Source organism: Pleurodeles waltl, unplaced genomic scaffold (assembly GCF_031143425.1).
Source record: "Pleurodeles waltl isolate 20211129_DDA unplaced genomic scaffold, aPleWal1.hap1.20221129 scaffold_69, whole genome shotgun sequence".
Classification (NCBI taxonomy): domain Eukaryota; kingdom Metazoa; phylum Chordata; class Amphibia; order Caudata; family Salamandridae; genus Pleurodeles; species Pleurodeles waltl.
In genome coordinates, this window is record NW_027150390.1 from 3,057,827 (window position 1) to 3,070,584 (window position 12,758).

Consider the following 12,758-nt stretch of genomic DNA (forward strand, 5'->3'; position numbering starts at 1 on the left):
GAGAAGTGAGTGTGCATGAGAGTCAGAAGAGGGAAGTCAGTGCGCATGAGAGCGGGAAGGTGCAAGTGGGTGCGCATGAGAGTGGGAAGAGGGAAGTGAGTGTGCATGAGAGTGGGTAGAGAGAAGTGAGTGTGCATGAGAGTGGGAAGAGAGAAGTGAGTGTGTATGAGAGTGGGAAGAGAGAAGTGAGTGTGCATGATAGAAGAGGGAAGTCGATGCGCATAAGAGTGGGAAGGTGCAAGTGGGTGTACATGAGAGTCAGAAGAGGGAAGTGAGTGTGCATGAGAGTGAGAAGACGGTAGTGAGTGTGCATGAGAGTGAGAAGAGGGAAGTGAGTGTGCATGAGAGTGAGAAGAGGGAAGTGAGTGTGCATGAGAGTGAGAAGACGGTAGTGAGTGTGCATGAGAGTGAGAAGAGGGAAGTGAGTGTGCATGAGAGTGAGAAGAGGGAAGTGAGTGTGCATGAGAGTCAGAAGAGGGAAGTGGGATGATGGAAGCGGGTGCGCATGAGAGCGGGAAGGGAAAGGCTGTGTGTGTGAGAGGGGAGGGGCGCGAGAGCGAGAAGAGGGAGGAGCGCTCTGCCAGTGCCTGGGAGGAGCCCCTCACACTCCTCAAAACGCTTCCAGGCGCTTTGGCCGGCTGCACTCGGGGCAGGTGGACGTGCGATGGACGCGCTGGGACTGGCCGCGGGGGCGCTTACTCTGCTGGCAATTCTGCTCATAACGCAGTTTATGAAACTGCGAGGCGCTGCTAGAAGACTGCCCCCGGGGCCGACCCCCCTGCCCATCCTGGGAAACCTGTGGTCGCTGAAATTCACTCTGCATCACGAGACCCTCATGCAGGTGGGTACCAATGCCACCCAAGGTGGAGCGCGACACCCATCTGTGGCAGACAGGCGGCTCACTGAGGGGCTCAGTGACCATAGAGACTGATACAGCAATGAAGGACACTGATCTTCACGGAAGCTGACACCCTCCTTTTAATCTCTAGTGCTTGGTATTTGGGGGCAAAGGTGCAAAGCATTATTACTGCAGCAAGCACTTCAATACAGAGTTAGCGACCCTAGAAATGTTTTTTTATACGTATGAATCCCATTCTGAGAATCTGAAAACTTTTGCAAATTCCTAAAACGGGACTGCGACCCCATCAGATCCACTATTTGGAAGGGGCGTGTTGTGTTTTAGGCAAACCTTCCAAGTACCAATTTGGTTAGGAATGTATCAGTGTTTTGTAATCGAAATGTTGACGTGGTTTCCCTATTCGCAAAAGAGAAGTAGGCCAGTGGGAGCCCGCCTTTGTGAATGTTAAGATTAAAAAACGTTTATTGGGGAGCAGTCAGTGGTCTCGGGGACCACGGGCAATCCTGGAAGTTAATAAAGTAAACATGTTTTAAGCACACAGCACTGAAGTTTACAATATTGAAAACTGATTACTGATGTGGTGACCCACTGACTCTAGCAGATCCCCTGCCCAGTGGTCCCCCCGCGCGCCGAACCCGGGTAGCACCCCATCAAAGTAAGCCACAATTTACCTCTTGCCTCATCGGTGTATAGATCAGTTTGTCAAACACTTTACTGTTCCCAAAAAACAATGTACGCAAATTGAAATGAGTTTTTTTTTTCTTTTTTTTACAACCAGTAAATAGTCCATCCGCCCCTTTACCCGTTGTTATGCATGATGGCGCCATCGCGACCCACCAAACACCTTATGAGATCCCTGTTCTCTTGCTTCCGCTTATGAAAGAGAACATGATTGCAGATATTTAGAAATAAATGTGAAGTATATACTAGGAAAATTAATATGCTTATGTGCAGTTTTACATAAACGTATTTTTAATATTGTGATGCACGTCGATGCTTGGCAGTTTCGACACATGGTAGCAGTCAGATCACGAGTTCCAGGGGGCATATTAGAGTGTGACCCCAAGTGGTAACAGGCGTCTGCCCGACTTTTTGCACCCCTGGGACACTTTGGTATTGCATAAGAGGAGCAAACATTCGCATTGACCCTCCTTTAACTGCTCGAGCTCGTGCACTTTTGTGTGCAGACACAATAACAAGGGGTCATTCCCTTGAATGGGAGCCTGGCCCCATGAAAATGACGGCATCTCTTGTCTTTGCGCCTGTGCTGTGTTACCTGTGCGGGTGCGCGGAAAAGATGCCGTCAGGCAGTACCATGACTGCGAGCACATCCAAGCGTATGCCTGCAGAGGGGTGCAGTTACGTACTGCATCTGCCTGCAGGAGCATCGCTATCCTCCTTTCAAACTCAGGCTGGGCAGCAGTGCTTAATTTGTAAATAAAAACGTGCTGGTGCCCAAAGCCCTCCTCTTAAACATGCGACTGCTGCATTTAAAGGTGCGACCACTGAATACTGAGGCGGCGTAATCCTGAAGCCATCTCGGGCCTCTATAATCCGTTTACAGCCACTCCCTGCCCCTTCAGCTCACTCTTGCAGCTTTCTGCTCTCTCCCTTTGTGACGCTTTTCGTTTTTCTCTTCCTCCGTCTGTCCCATATGTGTCTTTTGCTCGCAGCAAATGCTTGAGGCAGAAAAATAAGAGCCGGCCCTCAAAAATAAGTGCCGGTGCTCAGCACCGGAAACAACAAGCACAAATTAAGCACTGCTGGTCAGCCAGCTGCACAGTGAAAGGCACAGATAATAAGTGGGTGAGTTTACTGCTGCATTTGACAAGTGATCTCACAGCTGCCCTGTAACAAGAGCATTATAGACAGGTTTACATAGGCATTGCACCCATTCAGGCTCTGCTGCAACAACCCAGTCAAGATTGTTCCTATGCACGCCTTGATAAAGGCTTTTTCAAAGTTTTTGCTACTCATTTTTTGGGGGGATGAATTAACTTCAATAAAATCACCTCTTCCTGAGGAGAGATACAGCAAGCTGTAGAGCATTGGCCATGTGCTCCAAAGAAGAAACCAAGGAGAGAACCTTACCCACATCCGAGCGCACTGATCCACTCATCTATTCTCAAACAAACGTCAGTGATGGATCTAGGCTTCTACTCGCATGTGCAATGGCCTTCGCCTTAGAAGGTCCTGTTATAAGTGCATCAAATTCAAGTCAACACTTTGGACTGGCGGGGAATAAGGGGGTTTGAAGGGGGGCCATGGAGGAGGGGCCAGGAAAGGGCTGGGCGAGAGTGCTTAAAATGGAGGCCTCACTGATGGGTTAATGTGGTTGATGAAAATGTCCCATTATTTTTTGGAATGTGCCTCATACCACCATCAAGCCCATTTTACATCCATTTGACGGAAGCAGCCGGATATCGAACAATCTACCCAGGACCACATTGTGCAGCTCAGTCAAGAAAGGAAGCCACGAATTGCACTCTGGGCATCGATTCCAAGGAGGACGTGTTACCCTCTACACCTCGCCTTCTGGGCAAAATCAACAACCAGTAGGAAACATTTCGACCATTATTATTATTATTTTTTTACCGACATGGTTTTAGGGGTCCATCATGGTGAGGGACAACATAAGTCCATTCCTAAAACAAGACACAGCCACCCCTATCCAGAGCAGACAATGCGAAAGGTGAGAATCAGAGTTCCCTGATGTCTTGGGTGAATGGATCAAACTGCATTAGAAACCCAAATATACAGAGCATTGCTAAAGGTATTACGTGAGGCTTTAACGCGCTAATGTATAAAAACAGCAGCTGCTCATGCCTGCGACTGAACGTGTCAACACATTATAACCAGACCTACTGGCTTTGACAGTGTTTGCTCGCTGCAGATTCCTGGCCTCCTTCGGTTTAGTTGGTCCAGTGACCAGGGGCGTAGGAGACAATACATTTCTGGGGGGGACAGGGACAGCCTTGGGGACTTTCAATCAACCCTATACAAATCGCTCGTTGTTTACGAACTGCAGGCTCCGATAAATATACACAATCATATATATTGGAAGTGAAATAGGGGGAAAGGAAGGCATGTTTTCACAGTCTGAAAGTATCTTTTATTGTTATTTACATTCACAAAGTAATTAGCTCAAATGTGAAAATAACATGTTGATTAACTTTGCATCTTCATGCACCAAGCAAATCAAGGTAGGAGGGTAAAAAGGATGAACATACCTATTGCGCCCCACACCCATCATGCCCCTCGCCTCATGCCAATTGGAACCGCACTGGAGATATGAAAAGCGATTAGGTACAACAGTTGTAAACTGTGCTCGGAAGCCATAGTTCTAATAACACTTCTACTCCTTTGTGTGATCTTGGGCAGCTCAGCTCCACATCAGTCATAACTAGGAGCATTTCAACTGAAGACACTCTTGGAGTTACAGGCTATATAAACACGGATTCTCTAATCTCTGTATAAACTGCAGTCACTAATTCCCTTAGAATCGGCTGTTTGTGATGCACCAAGTCACTGTGTATAAAGAAAAGACATTCACTGATTATAAAGAAAAGACATCATGAAATGACTATGATAGGGTTATTAAAGTCGAGTTCTGACATTGCAATGCCTTCTGCGAGAGCCAGCAGCCAAGGTAAAAGGCATATCAGGTCACAGAGCATAATTAATGCAGCTGTTTAAAGCAACAAATGGAATGTTGCTTTTCTTTTTTCTGCTGTACTTTAATAGCTTGGAATGACAAAAGCTATGCACTAAGGGTTTAAGTGGTTTGTGGGAAAGTTGATGGTGTGACCATGTATTATATGGGGTAAAATACCCCCTGCGTACATAAGGATATTGCAAGTCACCTTGAAGTTCATACCTTATAAACAAGCATTGGCAAAGCCAATAGGTCTCGCCTATGCATATTCTATTGCCTTTGCCAATGTGTTTTAGCCATGCTGTACACTAGTAAGACTACTATTCAGCATGGCTCAAAGTAAATGGCATAAAGGAGAATGATGTGTCATCGACTGGTGTGGCGTAGTGTCATGGAGTAAGTAGAGTGTCCTAGAGTGGAGCAGTAAACTAACTTTAAAGGAACAAGGGTCCCTTGAATAAAATGCAACACCACTCCCATAAACAATTATATTAAAGTAGTATGCAAATGGAATGTTTCATGCATGTATTCAATCAAAATATAAAAGATCAAATGTAGTGGAAAAACATCAACAGGGCAAATGAAGAAAGACTGGTATTCGGGCATTACACAAGTTATCTGGATGACTCAATGTCACCAATAACAAGAAAAATGTAAAAAGTAACCTTTATAGCACAGTGGTTTGGAGGAGGCTGGCCTGGTTTGTAGTGGATACCTATGGTACGTACACCTTATACCAGGTCCAGCTATCCAGTATTAGTGAAATGTAGGCAGTGTAAAGCCAAGCTCTCTACGGGTAGTGTGGATGAGCAGCCAAGGCCTAACTAGGAGACATGCAAAGCTCATGCAATACCACTGTAGTAACACAGTACTCACACACATGAAAGAAAATACTCAGTGTTACAAAAATAAAGGTACTTTATTTTAGTGACACAAATGCCAAAAATACCATAGAGACTATACTCCCTTAGGAGGTAAGTAATACACAAATTATATACACTATTATGCAGAAATAGGCATAAAATCAGTTAGAAAACAGTGCAATTAGTGAAAATCACAATAGTTGGAAATGGGCCTGGGGGAAACACAAACCATATACTAAGAAAGTGGAATGCTAATGTCGGTTTCCCACCTAGGCAAGTGTGGTGTGTAGAGGGTCACTGGGAGTATTAGAAAACACTAAAGGTAAGTAATAGAACCCACCTCAGAGCACAGGAAAGCAGGAGTAAATCACAGTAACTTTCCGTAACTTTCCTAGAACACACATGAACACGAGAAAGAAGATAATGAAAGAACCAGAAAATACTTCAAGACACAAAGGGTGGATTCCTGGACCTAAAGACCTGAGGAAGAATGGGACTAAGTCGAAGAAGCACAGAAGAGTCCAGGAAGGACAGGAGCCCCTACTAACCCGAATCAAGGTGCAAAAGAAGAACCTCTGTTGAAGAACTACAGTCAGTACTGCACCCAAGAAAATGGATGTGGGTTCCTGGTTGGTGCAGATGATATCCCACACCGGATGGATGATTGCAGTCTGGTTTGCATCGCCGGATTCAGCCAACAAGCCTTGGGACACGCAAAGCTCACAGTTAGCGGAAAATGGCACTGACCTGGACCAGGAGGGACCTGGTGGGCTCTACCCAGGAGGAGGAGTCAGAGGGGGCTCTCAGCAACTCAAAGAGCCCACAGAAGACCAGCCAGCGCACACAGGAGTCCCCCAGCACGGGGACAAAGGAGTTGCAAAAGGAGGCCCACGCAGTACAAAAACAAAGGATCCCACGCTGCCAGAGAACCACTCAGGAAGCTGTGCATCGCTGGAAGGAGTGCTGGGGGCCGGAGCTACATTGTGCACAAAGAATTTCATAGAAGGATGCCAACAAGCCTTGGCAACTAAAAAACACGTGGTGCACAGAGGTACTGTCTTACGTGGGAAGGCAAGCTCTTACCTCCACCAAAGTTGGACAGTAGGACGTCAAGACCGTTGGGACCACTTCAGTCCACCACCCGTGATGCAGGATCCATGCAACTCGGCAGGAGAGGGGACCCACGCAGATAGTTGTCGTTAAAGAGAGGTGCCTGCTGAATCAGGGGAGTGACTCCTTCAGTCCAAGGGAGATTCGTTGATTCGTCTGGTGCAGGCTGAAGACAGGCTGTCCTCTGAGGATGCACGACCGGGAAACAGTTGCTGGCAAGAGCTGAAGATACAATGTTGCAGAAGTCGTCTTTGCTTCGTTGTTGCAGTTTGTGGAGTTCCTGGAGGGTCCAGATGCAGTTTCATCGGTGAGAAGGTGAAGTAACGGATGCAGAGGATTCCTGCTGGAGTCTTGCAATCTGAATCTGATGAACCTCCGAAAAGGACAGACCCTAAATAGCCCTGAAAAGGGGATTGGTCAGCTAAACAGATAAGCACCTATCAGGGGACGGCTCTGACACCACCTGCTGGCACTGGCCACTCAGATGCTCCCAGAGTTCGCTGCCAACTTGGAATCCAAGATGGCGAAACCCAGGGACCCTCTGGAGGACATCTGAGCACCACCCCTGGGGTGGTGATGAACAGGGGAGTGGTCACTCCTCTTTCCTTTGTCCAGTTTCGTGCAAGAGCAGGGACTGGGGGTACCTGAACCGGTGTGGACTGGATTATGCCAGGAGGGCACAAAATGTGCCCTTCAAAGCATTTCCAGTGGCCTGGGGCAGGAAGCTACCCCTCCCAAGCCTGTAACAGCTATTTCCAAAGGGGGAGGGTGTAACACCCCTCTCCCAAAGGAAATCCTTTGTTCTGCCTTCCTGGGCTTGAGCTGCTCAACAACAGGAGGGCATAAACCTGTCTGAGAGGTGGCAGCAGCTGGGGCTGCCTGGAAAATCTCAGAAGGCTGGAATAGCAATACTGGGGGTCCTCTAAAGAGTCCCTAGAGTGCATGAAAACATACAACCAATGCTTGCAAAAGCCTTGGGGTATGATTCAAACATGTTTGATACCAAACATACCTATGTTCGGAGTTACCATTATGTAGCTGGAATAGGTAGTGACCTATTTCCAGTCCACGTGTAAAATGGCATCCCCGCACTCATGAAGACTGGGAAAATGGTCCTGGAGGTCGTGGGGCACCTCTGCTAGTGCAGGGGTGCCCTCACACACAGGTACTCTGCACCTTGCCCTCAGGGCTGGAGGGCCTGCCACAGGGGTGACTTATAAGTGACCTGGTGCAGTGTAACTGGCAGTGAAAGGGTGCATGCACCTTTTCACGCAGGCTGCAATGGCAGCCCTGCAGAAGCCTTTGCATAGGCTCCTTATGGGTGGCAAAAGAAATGCTGCAGCCCATAGGGATCTCCTGGAACCCCAATGCCCTGGGTACCTAAGTACCATATACTAGGGACTTATAAGGAGGCACCAGTATGCCAATTGTGGGTGAAATACTGGGTTACTAGTAGGCAACAACCATAATTTAAGGGAAAGAGTATAACTACTGGGGTCCTGATTAGCAGGATCCCAGTAGACACACTCAAACACACTGGCAAACAGGCCAAATGTGGGGGTAACCGAGCTAGAAAGAGGCTACTTTCCTACAAGGTTAGCATCCACAATAATGATTTACAAGCTCTTATACACCGACTTTTACAAGAATGACTCAAATAGCGAATCAAGAAGTAATTAGCTCATAGTACCTATGCTTATGCCAACTTATGTACAATATCACAAATTCAAGTCAAGGTACTTTGGCCGACAATATTTCGATCCCCTAAACAAGTATCCGGAGCATCCTAAGCCTTCGTTAAGCTTGAGTTAAAAGGGTTACAGAGTGCTTGTAACCAAAACGGCGAAGATAAATCTGACTCACGTCTCATGAGTGAGAAGGCAATCAATGGAGATCTGAATCTCTAATCAAGCGCCAATGCCATAAAGTTGTAGTAGAGTGGAGTAGTGTCACAGTGTCATAGAGTGGAATGGCAGAGTGTCGTAGAGTGGAAAGGCATAAAGAAGAGTGTACTGGAGTACAGTGAAGTAAAGTAACGTGAACTGGCATAGAGAAAGTTTGGTAGAGTGTTGTTGAGCATAGTACATAGTTGTATAGTGGAGTGGCATAGAGGGGTGTGCAGTGGCGTTGAGTAGAGTATCGTAGATTGAAGTGGCATAGAGTGGTGTGGAGTGACATAGAGTGGAGTAAAGTGGAATGGAGTGGCGTATAGGGAGTTGTGTAGGGAGTTACAGAGTGGAGAAATTGTTAGAGTTTAATGGAATAGAGTGTCAGAGTCTAGTATCATGGAGTGTAATGTCAGAGTGAAGTGTCATAGAGTGGAGTTGGGTGGTATAGAGTGTATTGGTTTTGAGTAAAGTGGTGTAGAGTGCATTGGCGAAGACTGCACTGGTTTAGCATACAGTGCAGTAGCGTAGAGTGGCGAAGAGTAGAGGGGAGCAGAGTGGAGTGGCACATCATAGATTGCAGTGGTGCCCGAGTGCAGTGGGGCAGAGTGATGTGTCATAGAATGATGCTGTGCATGGTAGAGTGGAGTGGTGCAAGGTAGAGTAGACTGGTGTAGAGTGCAGTGGTGGAGTGCAGTGATGCTGAGTAGAGTGGCATAGAGTGTAGTGGCATATAGTGCATTGGTGTAGAGTGGCATATAGTTGAGCGGTGCAGAGTAGAGTGCCGTGGTGCAGAGTAGAGCGGAGTATAGTTCAGTGGCAGAGTGCAGTGTTGCAGAGTAGAGTGTCATAAAGGGCAGTGGTGTAGAGTGGCATAGAATGCATTGGTGTAGAGTGCAGTGATGTAGAGTGATGTAGAGAAGAGTGGCTTAGAGTACAGTGGTGCAGAGTAGAATAGAGCTGCATAGAGTGCCGTGGCATAGAGTAGATTGCTGCAGAGTACAGTATAGTGGTGAAGAGTAGATTGTTGCAGAGTGGAGCATAGTGATGTAGAGTGCAGTAGCATAGAGCGGTGCAGAGCAGATTGGAGTGGCGCAGGGTACATTGGAGTGGTGCAGGGTAGATAAGACTGGCATAGCATAGAGTGGAGTTGCGTAGATTGCAGTCACATAGAGGAGATGATTTCAAAGTAGAGTGAAGTGCCCTACAGTGGAGTGGTGTAGAGTACAGTGGCATTGAGTGCAGTGGTGCAGAGTAGAGTGGCGTGGAGTTCAGTGGCAGAGTGCAATGTTGCAGATTAGAGGGTCGCAGAGTACAGTAGTGTATTGTAGAGTGGCATAGAGTTCAGTGGCATAGAATGCTGTGGCACAGAGTACAGGTGTATTGAAAGCAGTGGAATAGAGTGTTGTGGTGCAGAGTAGATTGGCATAGAGTGCAGTGGCATAGAGTACATTGTGTAGAGTGCAGTAGAGTGGCATACAGTTGAGCGGTGCACAGTAGAGTGCTGTGGTGCAGAGTAGAGAGGAGTATAGTTCAGTGGCAGAGTGCAGTGTTACAAAGTAGAGAGTCATAAAGGGCAGTGGTGTAGAGCAGGGTGGCATAGAATGCATTGGTGTAGAGTGCAGTGATGCAGAGTGATGCAGAGTAGAGTGCCATGGTGCAGAGTAGAGAGGAGTATAGTTCAGTGGCAAAGTGCAGTGTTGTAGAGTAGAGTGTAATAAAGGGCAGTGGTGTAGAGTGGCATAGAATGCATTGGTGTAGAGTGCAGTGATGTAGAGTGATGCAGAGTAGAGAAGAGTGGCTTAGAGTACAGTGTTGCAGAGAAGAATAGAGTTGCATAGAGTGCAGTGGCATAGAGTAGATTGCTGCAGGGTACAGTAAAGTGGTGAAGAGTAGATTGTTGCAGTGTGGAGCACAGTGATGTAGAGTGCATTAGCATAGAGCGGTGCAGAGCAGATTGGAGTGGCGCAGGGTACATTGGAGTGGTGCAGGGTAGATTGGACTGGCATAGCATAGAGTGGAGTTGCGTAGATTGCAGTGGCATAGAGGAGATGATTTCAAAGTAGAGTGAAGTGTCCTACAGTGGAGTGGTGTAGAGTAGATTAGAGTGCAGTGGTGCAGAAGAGAGTGCAGTGGGACAGAGTACAGTGGCATTGAGTGCAGTGGTGCAGAGTAGAGTGGCGTGGAGTTCAGTGGCAGAGAATGTAATGTTGCAGATTAGAGGGTCGCAGAGTACAGTGGTGTATTGTAGAGTGGCATAGAGTGCTGTGGCGCAGAGTACAGTGGCATTGAAAGCAGTGGAATAGAGTGCTGTGGTGCAGAGTAGATTGGCATAGAGTGCAGTGGCATAGAATGCATTGGCTTTGAGTAAAGTGGTGAAGAGTGCACTGGCAGAGTGCAGGGGTGTAGTGTACAATGGTTAGAGTGGAAAGCATAGATTGCAGTGGCGTAGTGTATAGTGCTGCAGAGTAGAGGGGAGTGGTACAGCATAGATTTCAGTGGCGTAGATTAGCACAGAGTGGAGAAAAGTGGTGGAGGTTGCAATGGCAGAGGGTAGATTGTTTCAGAGAAGAGTGAAGAAAAGATAGAGAAAAGATAATATACTTCAATATGCTGAAGTATGTAACAATAACAACAACATAAAAAATAACGCTAGGCATAATGGCCCAAAATGAAATATGGCTTCTCTCTGTTAGCCACGCTGTAATCAACCCCTTCATTACCTAGATAAAAAAACATTAAACATAAATGTTAGAAAAATATACCCTTCTAATAGCTAAATTGCTGTGTGAAAAGGTAAAATCTGGGCTCAATCTTGACTTCACTGTTTCACCAACTGGTGTGATCTAAGGCAATTACAAATATTGTGTTTCACAGAGTCCCCTTTCTAGCCTGCAGGCATCAGGCTGAGTGGGACTCTTTTCCTCTTTAGATCTTCCTCATTGTCTTGCAGCTCCTCTTGAAGGCGTCCTGCAGTGCTCCTCTTCAAGGTGGCAGGTGATGCAGACAGTAATCATTCAAAACTCTTCTCTCCTCCTTGTGCCCTTTGTTCTTATGAGCACCCTTAATGCCCACAGCTGTGAACAGGACAAACAAAACGGCAGAGGGCGCAGGGGGCCTCTGGACTCACCTTCATTCTATTCGCATCAGATTGGAGGATGGTCCGTATAAGGCTATTATAATAAATAGCGCTTTTGTGCGCTAATGGCCCTCTGAATAATAGATGTGAGAGGGGAAATAATTTTGTCCCCTTGTCCCCCCCACCTTCGTCCCCCGTGTCCCCCACCCTCCAAAATCTGGGGGGGATACATCCCCCGCGTCCCCCACACTTCCTACGCCCATGCCAGTGGCCCATGGTCCTTCAGCAGTCTAGCCCCACTCATCACGTTAGAGGTTACCTGGCTATTCAACCGAAGAGCCTGCAGTTGATCGTCACACCTTCTCCAGCGCCTAGACACTCCTAGAGTCGGAAGTCTCGCTTTACAAATCCCAACAACATGACATTCACAGCGGCAAGTCCGAACAGTGAAATGCCACTCTCTTATGTGCATTCAGCAATAACCTGTACAGGTTCCATCGTGTTTTCTACAAAACACTTAGGGGGTCATTCTGACCCTGGCGGCCGGTGGCCGCCAGGGCCACCGACCACGGGAGCACCGCCAACAGGCTGGCGGTGCTCCCACGAGCATTCTGACTGCGGCGGTTCAGCCGCGGTCAGAAGCGGCAAGTCGGCGGGCTCCCGCCGACTTACCGCTGCTCGGGGGAATCCTTCATGGCGGCGGAGCGCGCTCCGCTGCCATGAGGATTCTGACAGCCCCTACCGCCATCCTGTTCATGGCGGGAAACCCGCCATGAACAGGATGGCGGTAGGGGGTGCCGCGGGCCCCTGGGGGCCCCTGCCGTGCCCATGCCAATGGCATGGGCACGGCAGGGGCCCCCGTAAGAGGGCCCCGCAAAGTATTTCAGTGTCTGCCTTGCAGACACTGAAATACGCGATGGGTGCAACTGCACCCGTCGCACCCCTGCAACTACGCCGGCTCAATTCTGAGCCGGCGTCCTCGTTGCAGGGGCATTTCCTCTGGGCCGGCGGGCGCTCTTTTGGAGAGCGCCCGCCGGCCCAGAGGAAATGTCTGAATGGCCGCCGCGGTCTTTTGACCGCGGTGCGGTCATTTGGCGGCGGTACTATGGCGGACGGCCTCCGCCGTCCGCCATAGTCAGAATCACCCCCTTACTGTAGTCGTATCTGCATCTCATCTTAAAAGTGCAACGATTCCCATGGTAGTCACAATAAGAGGCACGTTGTTATTCATCGCGAGGCCCCTCCTGCAACGCAAAAAGGTTGAGTTGCATTGCAGTGACTTGTTTAGGCCTGCATGTTTGCGATC

At 48.1% G+C, this 12,758-nt stretch overlaps 1 protein-coding gene across 1 annotated transcript in view; it reads left to right on the plus strand.

Moving 5' to 3' along the window:
* Positions 1 to 649: 649 nt before the first annotated feature.
* Positions 650 to 12,758, plus strand: part of LOC138279161 (cytochrome P450 2C14-like) — a gene marked incomplete at its 3' end in the record, with an annotated part of 171,290 nt that continues 159,181 nt past the window's right edge. The window contains exon 1 of the mRNA XM_069219381.1: positions 650 to 841. Within this exon, the coding sequence (XP_069075482.1) occupies positions 665 to 841 (177 nt within the window). The remainder of the gene's footprint in view (positions 842 to 12,758) is intronic.